At 38.4% G+C, this 14331-nt stretch overlaps 1 protein-coding gene across 8 annotated transcripts in view; it reads right to left on the minus strand.

Annotated features, from left to right (window-relative positions):
- neo1a (neogenin 1a) overlaps window positions 1-14331 on the minus strand; it is a 203621-nt gene that overhangs the window by 68851 nt on the left and 120439 nt on the right. For all 8 annotated transcript variants that reach the window (XM_055214607.2, XM_055214658.2, XM_055214647.2 and 5 more), the window contains exon 5: window positions 4422-4558. In XM_055214607.2, coding sequence (XP_055070582.2) covers window positions 4422-4558 — 137 coding nt within the window. The remainder of the gene's footprint in view (window positions 1-4421; window positions 4559-14331) is intronic.

Consider the following 14331-nt stretch of genomic DNA (forward strand, 5'->3'; position numbering starts at 1 on the left):
CCAGTGGCGTAGCGTCTGGGCATGCAGGGTATGCACGTGCAAATGGGCCCGGGCCAATAGGGGGCCCGCCCCAGCTTTTAATAAAAAAAAAATTCAATTTAATTTTTATTTGTGGCCGCAATAAATATATTTTTGTATGCATATCATGTGTAGTGATTACTTATTTCTACATAATTTCTCATTTTTCCGTCATTTCTTGTTTGTGTTTATTTTTTTATGCACTCCGCGGCTGCCGTAGACTACTACGCCATAATTTTTTTACATGATGCATCGCCGTGCCAAAAAAAAAGAAAACACAGTGTGAAAGGTTATTATAACGGCTATCTACATGAACATTAAGGATGGACAAATATAAACATAAAAGTGGGGCCTTAAAGAGAAAAGAGAAGGCGGAGAAGTTAGTCACGAGTCAAAAACTACCCAAAACATTTCATTTAAATCTACCCTTTAAAGAAAAAAAGTAAAGTAAAAATATTTGGCTACCTTATTAAAAGTATATGTTGTTAACAGACCTGCACACCACAGTTAACAGTGCCAATGGGCTAGGTTGGGGGGGCTTTGGCTTAAGGGGGCCTGCAAATTTTTTTGCATATGGGCCCGGGACTGACTTGCTACGCCACTGGACCTTCCGCAAGGAAAACCCATTTACTTTCGGTTCTAAGATAAAACAAGACATTCAAAAGTCACGAACACACTATTTGGTATAATAATTTGTAAATATAATGTAATATATGTTATTAAAATAAATATTTAATTTGCATGTAATATTAAAGTGTACCTGTCAAAATGATTTGCAGCATCTGGGTTACCGTGTGTGTTATTAATTTTGAGCGGTTGTTATCTGGGAATAACAAACCTGCAAATGTCACGACCAATCAGAATCAAGCATTTCAACGCACCGTTTAATAAAGCAAGTTAATTTAAACCCACACTCTAAAAAATGTATGGATTATTTTTGACCCATAATGGGTAAATATTGGACAGAACACATGCTGGGTTAAAAATGACCCAATGTTGGATTGTTCTTATGTAACCATGGGGTATAATAACCCAGCAGTTGGGTTAAAATTTTTAACCCAGCACGTCTTCTGTCCAATATTTACCCATTATGGGTCAAAAATAACCCAGACATTTTTAGAGTGCTTAGGTTGGTCTACATTTTACCAAACCATGGGCCAGATTTACTAAACAGGGCAAATTAGCATGAGAGCGCAATTCCAAAAAAGCGCCAATGGGAGTGTTAATATCTGCGGGTTATTTACTAAAAAAGCGCAAATTAGATAACACAGGCACAACAGCTGATTTCCATAATGACCAACACAATCTACTAAGAGCAGCGCAAGTTAGTTCAGGGTCGCACAAAAGCAAAGCTGATAAGTTAACGTAATGCCTTTGAGTTCAGCACCACGGACATCACAGCTAATGAAGCCATAGTACGCTAAAAAGTAAAGTTTACAATAAGTTTTGAAATGTCTGGTATTGTGTGACTTCTCCTAGTGACTCCTATTTTATTTAGTTAAGCAAATAAAAATAACATGGGTCTCGTACACACTGCAAACTTTCGGGAGTGACAACTGCATTAAAATGCGGGAGTGAATCCCCTAAATGTTCGTTTCATGTCTGTACGGAACAAGACTCACTCCCGAAAATGTGATGATTGACACAGAAATTACCATAGCAACGTTCTGCCGTCTGGCGTGCACAGCTTTGACCAAAATAATAACAGCATTGTGTTTTGCAATAAACCTCCGTCTACGCTTTTGTAAGGCTGCTTCACAGCGCAGAGCACGAGGTCTTGCAGTGTTGCCAGGTCCTCATCTTTTTTGTACGTAAATACCGTTTTAGCGCTTAACCGGGTGATTCTCACGAAAACTTGGTTTTAAAAATGTCAAGCATGAAAATGTAAAAATTGCTTAAATTTACTTTTTTTCCCACCAGACATTGAAAAACAAAGTCTGGAGTAAATGGGAACATTAATTTAAAAACGTTTACTCATCATTTAACACTTTTTGTAACATAATTAAAAAAATTAGTCCTAAAAAATCTCATTACCGCAACAGTCAGAAAACATCAACACTGACATATTTTCAAAATGACATAACAAACCTGAAGGAACATAATTTGGAGATTCTGCACATGCATTTAAAATCAAAGTATTATGCTTCTATTAATTAAATTAACATTTAATAAGCATCTGTTGCGGTAATGATAATCAAAATGTCGTGTAAGCATTCCGACAAGACAATATTTCAAATTAACTGTAAAAAAATGATCTTACCTGGTAGCCATCTTGAAGTAACTGGTCCATGTGCTTGGTCGCTCAAAATCAAACTTTATTAAAATTCTGTATGTGTGCTTAAACTGTTCTCAAAAAGTGTTGAGAACATCAGGCATGGACACATCATTTTCCTAATTTTTCTTCATTATTATTATACATGAATATTCAGTAAATATTTTTTTTGTCATCTAAAGTAGTCTAGCAAAACATCCATTTATTTTTTTCTTAATATTTTTGTGTTAATTTGATTAAATTACAACATAATGCATGTTCAAACACAGCCGGACACATTGCGGTAATGAGAATTTCAGCAGAAAATGAGATAAAATTTACAACTATAAATTCTTATGTTGAAATCACACATTGTGCAAGGTAGAACACAGTATTGTGTCAATTCTGATGCTTTTTAATGTTACTATATTACACATTTTAAAGCTAAAATCATTAGTGCCGTGGTGTTTCAATGGTTTCGTGAGAATCACCCAACCGTTTATAGCTTTTGGCTCATGAAGCGATCAGGTTTTTGGTGTTAATAAAGTGTGAGGGTGCCGGTCCCAAAATTTTGATCTTTGAGGTAAAGCATTTAGATTTATTTCGGTTTATTATTGGATTTTTCTTATTCACTGTTTTTTAGTGCAAGATCTGGCAACACTACTCAGCAAACGCTTGTGCCTCTGTCATTTTCTGAACCGCACATACAGAAAACGTTTTCCTCTTCTAAGCATTTATTTTTTCAGAAGAGAGACCTGTCCTGTTTATGATGAACGTTTAAACACTTGATTAACTACTAGTTGTTCAGTTCGGTTATGTACAATGTGCTGGATTTTTGTAAATTCGGTTGTCACTACCTGCATTTTGCGGGAGTTAATTCGGTTGTAGAATGCGGTTGTGAGTCTCGTAAATTACTGAACTGTGTGTGTGTACAGAACAGGATTAAGCATTAAAAGGTGAAGTGACAACCAAATTAATATGCAGTGTGTACGGGACCATGGCTTGGCAAACAATATTTCTGAATATTATTTTCCTCTGGCATTCCCAATAAACTGTTTTATGTTAAAACAATCCTCTTTTATAGCAATCATTGCAGCCATTTCAATAGCAAAGTAATTTATCGTGCAAATACCAGTCATAACACATGCGCAAACATTAGTAAATCGCGTTGAGTGAATCTTTTAAATAATCTCCTCCCAAAATTTTGCATCTGAAAGGGAAACTCCTAGAAATGCATATGCAAAAAAGGTCAGTCGCAAAAATAACTAGACCTTTTCAGCGCTAATTATCCACTGCGCGTTTTTAGTAAATCCTGAAAGTCGTTATTAAATGCCAAAATGATGGTTAGCGCTGGCGCAAGGTGCTAGTAAATCTGGCCCCATAAATTAATTTAGCATTTTTAAAGTGAAAGTTATTAAGTGATCACTGTAATCTTAAATTTTTAATAAAATTATTTTCAACTACAACATCTCACAAATGTTATCGGTAACACATTTAACATTGGCTGGGACTATGGGAGGTGCAAGCACAGAATTTTGTTTTGCACCTCTTCAGCGAGTTGGGAATTGTGTTTTGCTTGTGTACTACAGTAGCTCTCCAACAAAAAACATCTCACACCCACTCGGGAGGGCTTCCCTTCGGTTTCTTTTATCTCCTCGTCACACTGTAGGATCGATTCCCAGCAGACGGACAGATGACCAAAGCATATTACACACCACATATCTGCATGAAATCTACAGCTCGGTTCATGCTTTGATCTATTCAATGTGATTTCACAGCAGTCTGAAGCATCTCGCGACCTCTTTGTCCTCAGACAATCTTGTGTCAGTCCCACCTGAATCCTCATGTGCTTCATGCACCAGAATTTGCAATTAAATTACTAAATATAATGTCATCTAGATTAAGCAATGCTTCATGTGAATGGTGCAAAATCAATCACTTTAAAATCAACAGGAAACTGTGTTCAGCTGGGATTTCATTTTATCCGTAAAAAACTCATTTGAAAAGGAATGGAGTCATCAATAGAAAAGGCGGAGGAAGATATTATGTTCATGTGAAGTAACAAATTGTTTTGTTTGTAATAAATAACACACAATGCGAGCGGTAATGTCCATAAGGAACTATTTTCATGTCTTTGAAACAATGATTTTACCTTTCAATGTGAGCTCAGCCTGGGTTTCAATGGTTGCATTGATGTTGTCAGCCAGGCAACTGTACATGCCAGCGTCATCCTCTGTCAGATTGAAGATCCTCAGACTCCCCCCGCCAAGCACCTCAAAGCGGCCCTGGCTGTGAAGGAAGGAGAAAGACGCGGTCAATACACACCATGCTGAAAGTCAAATGCGTACGTAACCTACAAACAACAAATCCGGCTGTATCCCATATGTATTATGCCAAAAGTTAAGCTGCTATACAAAGGTAGCACCATCAGAACTGGTGAATCAGAAGGTCGGTGGTTCAATGCCCCAGCGGGAATCTTGAACTGTCACCATTGTACCCTTAGGCAGAGAAAATAAAACTGGGTTCCCGCAGGGGGATTGACCCTGTAATAATATACGGAAAGCCTATTTCGATTATATGCGAAGAAAACAGCTAGGGATTAGTCAAAAAATGAGCACTAATATAAAATGTACACCAACTTTGCCAATTGTAAACACCATTATTCAAGCTAAAAGTTGGTGTACATTTAGCTTTATTTTCTTAAATAAAAATGCATTTTCTGTAAAGCAGCTTTGAAAGAATGTGCATTGGGAAAAGTGCTACGAAATAAATGCTAGAACTCCTTCCTCAGGTCAAAAACATCTGCGTCGCATTTCCTCGTATGCATTTCGCTTGCAAAAATGGTCCAAATCAAGGAATGATATTTAACAAATGAAGCTGCAACAAAAGTCGTATATTTACCTCCTTTACTGTTATTTCTTTTTTAACAATGTACACAACAAGGTTTCTTCGTATTTTGCATTAATACTATAGGTTACACCTATGCCTATACACATGCCCATGGACACTGCCCACTAGTGGTCTGCACGTGTAATTGCAAGTTTGACGCAGCAACAACGACACAGAAGTATAAATGCAAATTGACGCGTATGGCTTTACAATGATAAAACATATCAACAAGTAAAATAAAATAAAATCAAGTTAAAACAAAAAAGTTTTTAATACACAAAATATCAAAAGGTAGCTCTCCAGATTGTTTTATCCATTGTAGTAGCCCTTGCTAACAAAAAGGTTGGAGACCCCTGGTGCAGAGGCTATGCCGTCTGACGCAGATGTATAAATCAGCCTTAAATATTATAACTTTAAAACAGCAACTTTGTTATTAAAATCTGGCTTAAAACCCAGATATGTGTGCTTTTAACATTCTGTAACAATAAATGGGCGGTCACGGTAGATTTTGAGCATGGAAATATTTTTGGACATTTCTGCGAATATGGGCAGGGAGCGACTTTCGTTCATCTTTGCTTTTCAATAGAGAGAAAGGTCACGCCATGATGTACAGGTTTTCTAATGGTCACATGTCTCCACGTGATACGAATTAGCAGGTCAGAGTTTAACAGCCTTGAACTTTGGTACACAGGAAAATGTGAAATATTTTTGCACAAGCTTCTGTTTTCGGTCTATTGCATTCGCATGCGTATGAATGGAAGTAAATGCAAGTCTTGCAAAATCGCTAGCACGGGGCTATTGTGAAAATCGATCTCTGCCCTGGCCATCGGACTATCTTATCGTGGGTTCACACCAGCCGCGTTTGAGGCGTCAAATTCGCTTCTACCGCGTCTAGTTTGCCGCTTGAACATTTTAAGTTTACTCGCTTCGTTCGCGCGTGAAAGCCACGCGTGAAATTCTAGTCTTCGACAAATTCACGTAGAAATTTGCGTCATGGGAGGGCCTTCCATAAGCTTCTGCGACTCCGCTCTCTTCCTGTAATCACGTCACTACTAGATCAAGCTCCTGATTGGTTAACGCAGCGCATTTTCCGCCAAAGTTCAAATTTTTCAACTCGCGCGTTTGTCGCGGCAACGCTCAATTTGCGCGAACTAGACACGCAAATGAGGCCTGATTTACTCCGCGAGACCTCCAGACGCGTGTCAACGCGTCTTCACATTGACTTAACATTGAAATCACTCAAGCTTAATGCCTCTACCACGGCTGGTGTAAACGCTGCATTAGGGAGGAAAAATATATTTTAATGCTTTTGCATTCTCCCACAGATTTGGTTGGGTAATTACGTTTTATGCAATTCGTGCATCGCATATTCAAATTGCGTGTGACCGCCAGTTTAAAAAATAAAAAATTACAATATATACAACTAAAATCTTAAAAAAAAAAAAAATGCAACAATTGATAACAGGTTTGCAGATCGAGAAGAGGGAAAACTGGCTTGGGGGGAGATGTCGGTAGTTACTGCTAACTAGAGGTTTTCACGTGTCCACTTAGATCCGAAAACCCGAAGTCCGGGCCGAGACCCGATCGGGTTCGGGTCTAAAAGTTTCACATGTGCCTCGGACACGGGTCGGGTACAATAATAGCGGCATCGGGTCTTGGGTAATTTAAAAATGAATGTGTTTTTTCTGAACGGACCCGAGAAGACCCGAACTCTCTCGCCTGTGTGCGTCAATGTCCTTTTCAAACCTCTCATCTGTTTGCCAAGAGCGCTTGCGACATTGTGTGGTTGTTGGAAGGTTCATTTTCGTTGAGACAAACATGTCAGTCAATTATAAATGTACATTTTAGCGGTTACGTTGGTGTCGTCGTCAGATAACAAAGTAAAACAAATGGAGCAGCTCGCCAAATTGGTTGCAAGGCCACCGGAGTTTCTTTCTGTCTGACTGCTGCGCGTGGGTCTGCAGAATGCACACACGTCAGTGCCGTTTACATTCGGTTCCAGTCGGTTAAAAAAAAAATTTCACTAGTTCGGGTCGGACTCGGGTCTAATTTTCTCGGGTTTGTCTCAGGTCGGGTCTTTCTTTAAAAAAAATTTTTTTTTGCACGTCAGGTTCGGGTATGAAGTGATTCGGGTCATTTCGGGTCGGGTACATTTCTTTGGACCAGAGAAGACCTCTACTGCTAACCTAACACGTTTATTTTCCATAAATTACAGATTAATTTTGAACGGATTCTTTTAACAATACAGGTGTCAATGGTTGAGAAAGGAAAACAACAACAGTGCAATGCATGTACAGGTGAGTGTTTGATGTAGAGAACAGGCAGTGGTGTATGAGAGCCGACTGGGAAATCAATAGTTAAGAGAAAAGGAGATTGACCTCAGAAAGAAGAGAAAACCTGACCGGCCACTGGTCCTGAGAACAGTTGGATACTCAACCGGATCTGCCAGGCATCGATTTATTTTAAACACTAGCATTCCCACACTAACACATTTCCTGTTTTTTATTTTCCTGCCTGTCTCTCAATCTTAGCTGTGCGGTAACCTGAACCATCGGCATTCAAAAGAGCCTTTGTCTAGGAAAGATTGATTGTTTGTGCTTTCAAGGGTTCTTTTTGTTTTTCAGCTTTGTTTTTTGCCGCATTTATTCAGGCATGACTACAAGTTGTGATGTTTACTTGTAAAATGTTATTCCTGTGCCACAATAAACTCTGTACCTAAAGCCCCATTCTGTAATGGTGTCCCTGTAGCTGAAATGGTAGACACTGTGTTAAAAGCACAAAGGTCATGGTCAACACACAAATTGATAAAAAATGTATACCTTGAATGCAATCTATGTCACTTTGGATAAAAGCGTAAATGTAAAAAACCCTACAATATCTGTATGGCGGAAAGGAACTTAAAGTTCGGATCTTTTGGTCCGGACCAAAAAAAGAAAACAATTTATTAATTTTATCAGCGAACCTAAAGATAACGAACCCTTAATGCATAAGTATAAGGTCACCATCCGATTGGTCGGCATTGATGACACATTTAATCCAACAGAAGTCCGATCATCCACAACAACAATGCGGCATGCAAGAGTAAATGTGTTTATTTTATGATGTATTTACTAAACGTTTAAGCATTTTGTGCCTTTTTTTCATTATATGCTTGATGGACCAAACGTTAATGAGGCTCTTTACCTCTCCATTGCTCCACGTTTGCCCTCTGCTCATTTATTTTTGCATACACAACTAATCCCGCTGTAAATTCAGGTGAGCGTCTTGAAATATCCCAACCTGTTTTTGTTTCGTTGCGCTGTGTCTGGTCCAAGTGCGTTCACATATCAGTCGAACCACACCCAACCCCGTTGTAAAGGTGGGTCTCGGTTAGGGATGGGCATTTTCCAGTAATTTACTACTCGAATATTTAAGCTCATAAAGAACGAATATTCGAATATTCGTTTATTTAAATTATGTTAATTAAGACATGCGTCTTTTGTATTTTTCATTTTGTCATAATTTCACAGAAGGCTTATAATTAGGAAATATCCACAACAAGCTAAACTTATATTCTGTATGTATATGTATGTATGTATGTATTTTTAAGTTGAAAACATTGTAAATTGTATATATATATTTTAAATTCTTCTTAAAAAATAACCTACAGAAAAAAAGGCGTTAAAACCCCATGCGGATCGAAGTCTGAGTCAGTCAAACCCTTAGTTTCAAGTCGGTAGTTAGTATGAATTCATTACTGTTGGATCTTACATACATTATATTATACCAAATATTGTACATTAACCCCAAATCTAAGCGAAGTTTGAGGACTTGCGAAGTTTAAAGTTTGAGGACTTGACAAAGTAGGCTATCATCATTTAAACCCTTAAACAGACTCCGAATAAGAGCCTGGAGCAAACGAAAAAACGCATCTACATAACCGACTGCTCAGTCAACATATAAATATCTTCTCAGTTTAGTTTGACATGTATTTGTGAATAAAGAAACCATCTTTACCCTACCTGCTTCGGTGAAAGCCCGTTCTTCTGACAAGATACAATAATGACGGTGCTGCGGAGAAAACTCTTCCTCGTGTTGCACGTGATGATGGTTATCCGATAAAAACAACAGACGGATTAAACAAGATTGAATATCTGTATTTAACATTATTTTACAAATAACGTAAGCTGGCTCGATAGATTATTGTTGACTGTGCAAAGTTACTAACGTTAGCTTAATTTAACAAGATTTCACAAAGACGGAGCTTTGCTTTTAAACAGCCATGTGCAGTTATCTGGTTAATTTTCGAAAGAGCACCGCATATTATAAATGTTCTCCGTTTCATTTCGTTAACCGTGTCTGTCTCGTTATTAACAAAATAAAGTAGACTTTATAACAGAAAGCTTACAAATCTCTCATGATGTGTTGATGCGGGCGGCGGAGAAGCACGTTTAATAACACGTGAGCCCTCACTGAGCCAGTTGCCAAATATGGCGCGGCGCGGCCAAACCCGGAGATAAAAGAAAAAAAAATTAAATTCGTCTGCAATCTGCATTGCCAAACAATCAGAAATATATACGAATTAATGTTCATGTATATCTTACATTTAAGTCTGTAAAAGAGTATAGATGAAGTGAAAAAGCATTAAATAAGTCGTAAGCCTTTGGTGGCACATTAAAAACAAACAAACATTCGAATAGCATTTTTTAAATTCGAATTATTATTGCCGATCGAATATTCGAATATTCGAATATCCGTGCCCATCCCTAGTCTCGGTCCGCTTGTTTAGTGCGCATTGAGTTCAGGTGGCAACATTCACATTTACTCAAATGAACTGCACCTACCTATACCAAGAAATCGCACCAGAGTTCGTTTTAATCGAACCAAACATGTTTTGTATTTTTAATTTGGCTGAAATTCTGTGGTAAATGCACTAAACAGTGCTGATAGTATAAGGGTCATATTAGCAGTTATCAAATTATCCAAATGATGTAATTACTGTAAGTACACCAATGTTCTGGACTTTGTAAATTACAGGCATCGTGTGGAAAGTCTCTATCATCCGAGTAAAACTGCACTCTACCTCCGTCATCACACCTACCTCATATCCCAGAGGAAAACCAGCAGGTCTCATAAAGGAGCTCTTTGTACTGTTGGGCTTAGAAACGAGCAGCGAAACACAAAGGACAAGCTTTTCCACCTCGCTCAAGTCTTCAGGGGCCAGTTGCAAAAACATAGCCACTAACTAAATACAGTTAGCCTGACATTGAGGTAAGCCTGTTGCATAACACAAGCTAGAAAGGCAATTTAATTTACACTGCATTTAACATAAACATAATCACGAATCATGAACAAAAATGCACGGTTTCTCGAGAGCAAAATCACAAATAATAAGCGAACTTAAGATGCTGCGGATGAGATCTACTAAGTAGGGCCTTTCAAGGCATAGGCAAACTAGGCAGTCGCCTAGGGCGCCACCTTGTACTTGGGGGCGCAAAAGAGCGCATATACATTTTGACTTTTGCTTCACTGACTGGAATGAGTAAAAATGAGCACTGCAACTAAATAAAAGATAAATTCTGAAGGTTACATGTTTAACACAGAAAGGACAGCAAAATATTTCACCAGCATCAGACAGAAGGCGCTATGTGTGATTTGCCCAAAAGTATTGCAGTTTTTCAAGACCACAATCTGCTTTCCTCTGTTTTAACACATACAGTATGTAATTATTATCAAGCATTGCACTTGTAATAATTTGCTCTTAAAAAAATGAAGCTATAAACTATAGTAAACATAGTTTTATTTGTAGTAAGTATAGTAACCACAAATTTACTATGTTCTCACTATAACAACAATAGTATTTTATTTGTATTATAACTATGGTAGTAAAATCATGATTACTACAAAAATAAAATACAAAAATGGTTAATTTTCCTCATGGTGATAACTGTAAATATGGCTCACAATGAACATGAAATGAGATGTATTTAAGATTTTAGTCTTACATGATCACATGATTTTTACATGATTCGTGGTTTTGTATGTAATATTGCATGTAAAATTGTATAATCTTGTTTGGGTGGGGGTGCCAATAAGGGTTTCGGCTCAAAATGGCTAGAAACAGTCCTGCTACCAAGTGCACCATTGCAAATCCAATGCACAATTGCACATCAAGTCTTAACAGCATCTTTACAGGACAAATCCTGAAGACATTTTCTGTATATTTTTGTAATGCTAATCTACATATTGGAAGATTTACACAACAACAGCATCCCAAACAAATAAATATTAATCCGTTGTTTCATCATGTAACCAAGTAGGGAACTGTATTTAGATTTTCAGGTGAACATCAATCATTAAATATGCATTACTCACCGGACTGACTACTGCACTAGAAACGTTTCTTTAATGGTTGTGAATTCACACATGCACCTCTGCAAGAGCCCACTGCAGATGATGACAGTGTGCCAATCACAAAACTACTCTTCATTCAAGACCGTCGCTATATTAGTATTATTGAGAGAGCTGTAATCCTTATGGACAGTGTGCAAAATTACCTCAAATAACCTGGAACTAATGAGCACCGTTTTATAATCGCAGTCGGGTTGGGTCTAACGTTAGCCCTGCATTTCTGCCCTCATGCATTCTCCACGTGCAGCTCCGTGGCCAAACTACCGGCATCCGTCAACAGTAATCCAACACCGAACTACCGGTGGCGTTGACCCAACCTGCCAGTCTGTGATTGATGCAGCCATAAGATACTAGTGAGCGAGATGAAAGGCTTCCTTGTCAACAGCTCAGAAGGTTCTGGCATGATCTCCACGCTCAACTGTTCGGCTCTACGGCTGTGACTCTAAACAGAGCAGCTACTGATGCTGTGCCAAGCATGAATACATGCAGGGGCGCCACGCCATTCGATGCCACCAGCAAGGGCTGTGGGTTACTCGGCTGAAAATAACCAGTTAAAACCAGTCAATGATAGTAGAAACTGAAAGTGGAAAAATGAAACAAATAAACAAGATTCTGAACCAAGATGGTGAGCTGATTACGTAAGTAGATGTCTAGATAATTGGTAGACCATTTTGTATAAAGCTAGAAGTATAGTTCAGTTTTTATGCATAAGCAAGGGTCCATGTAAAGTGCACATGATGCAAACTTCATATGCGCACCACCTGATTTTTGTAACAGCGCATACTTTGTATGCCTAGGTCGCGCATGCTACGTACGTAGCCTAAGAGATGCAATGCATTTGGTTGCAATGCGCATGCGTTAAACGTCATGAGTCAAAAACAATATCATATTTTCTTTCATCTCAAAGTATTTCTCTGGCTTTCACTGATCAGTGATAGCAGTTACATGGCAATCTGCAACCTGGTTATGAGAATCTGAAAATGATCCAATCACATTAGGTCAAAGACTAAAAACCAATATTGATTCGCTTACAACATAAGTGGGAGGGTTTGGGGCACACAGTCCTTCGCCCCGGGGCGGATTCGAAACCAGCCAATTAGAGCTCAGCCATAGGTTACGTTTTTACCTTTTTTACAGACCTACATACACACTCGTTTGGGGTGCGTCCCAGACACACAAACATGACACACACACAACGAACTAAGTTTTGATTTTTAATTTTTAACATGACTAAGTGTCAACAAACAATTCCCGCACACTATCTGCTTGCTGAAAATTTTAATTATAGCTGCGTTGCAACGTTTCGATCAACTGATTTTTGAGAGTTGCCTGATGAAAATCAGTTGATCAAAACGTTGCAACGCAACTATAATTAAAATTTTCAGCAAGCAGATAGTGTGCAGGAATTGTTTGTTGTATGTTATGAGACTTTTTGTCGTCTTATCCTACGCACCTATCCATTGACTTCAGGTGTGCGACGCTAATTTGTTTGAACATGACTAACAGTGAAATAGTACAACTAAATTTTATTTTGTATAATTTGCATTATATATTTAACTTTTTTATAACATGTTAAAGTAGCTTTCATCTCTGGCCGACTTTAGGGGGGTGGCACCCCAGCGCCCCCTATTGACCAGCAGCCACTGCCAATGACACAGTTTTTAACCTAACTGGAGGGCTTCTAGTGGACCAATCACAGTGCTTGGGGTCCACGTAGAACTGACGTGCTTTAAAATTTTGACGAGGTGCATGTCAGGCTACGCAGAAGCTACGGATAACCTACAGGTAGACCTTACGCACAACTATAACATGGGCTGAGTATGTAGTATGTACATATTCATGTAGTATGTACATACTCATGTACTCTACGACGGTGCACTTAAAAAATCCAGCGGTGCACGTACATTGCACACTGCACATACACATACAATGCAGTCCATTTACCATTTTACCATGTAGGCCACGAATGGTGTGCCCGTACACTTGTGTATGCTTACAAAACCGACTATACCCAGGGCGTTACTGTATTAAGAAAACAACACTAAAACTTTTTTTAAGACAAACAAAGAGAATTTAAATAATGATTGTATAAATATTTATTAACTCTGACAGCGTTGTGTATTGCTGAATATCAAATGCATTGTGATGTGCAGGTGTTTCTGAAAAACACTGAAAAATCCTCTCTGGATATTTAAAGACTTTAAAGTCAGAAAAAAATATTCAAAGTGAAAACCCATACTAGGTAGAATCCTGAATATATGTTCTCTGTGTTGTGGGAAAAAAAACAGCTTAATAGAGAGAAAAAACAACAAAAAATGGCTGTGAATAAGTAAGAGTGGTTGTTTCTCCCAGTTGGACCATCTTCATACCTTTCTTTCTTTATTTGTTTTGTCAGCACTTCCAATGGTAAACCGATATTTTGATTAGCACATTACTATACAGCCCAAAGCCACAACCTGCGTAATATGTGCAGACATTAGAGGTCTGAATGTACTGGCAGATGATGCTACATTTAGTCCTGGATGTGTCATTAGATGTTGAGAGCAGGAAGAGGTCAGAATCCGTTCTAAAGCGACGAGATGAGAATTAGAAGAAAAAAAGTTGTTGTCTTACTTTCACAGGGCTCAATGCTAAGGATTTTTTTTTAACTGGACCCACCAAAAAGCCCTTCCTCTTCACTGTTTGAAACACTGTTACCTTTAAAGATACATCGTTACGGAACTGGCGATGCGTCACTGCGGTGACACTTTGGGGACGCCTCCAGGGGTAAGTGCGTCTGAATG

This window comes from Misgurnus anguillicaudatus, chromosome 21 (genome assembly GCF_027580225.2).
Source record: "Misgurnus anguillicaudatus chromosome 21, ASM2758022v2, whole genome shotgun sequence".
NCBI classification, from domain to species: Eukaryota; Metazoa; Chordata; class Actinopteri; order Cypriniformes; family Cobitidae; genus Misgurnus; species Misgurnus anguillicaudatus.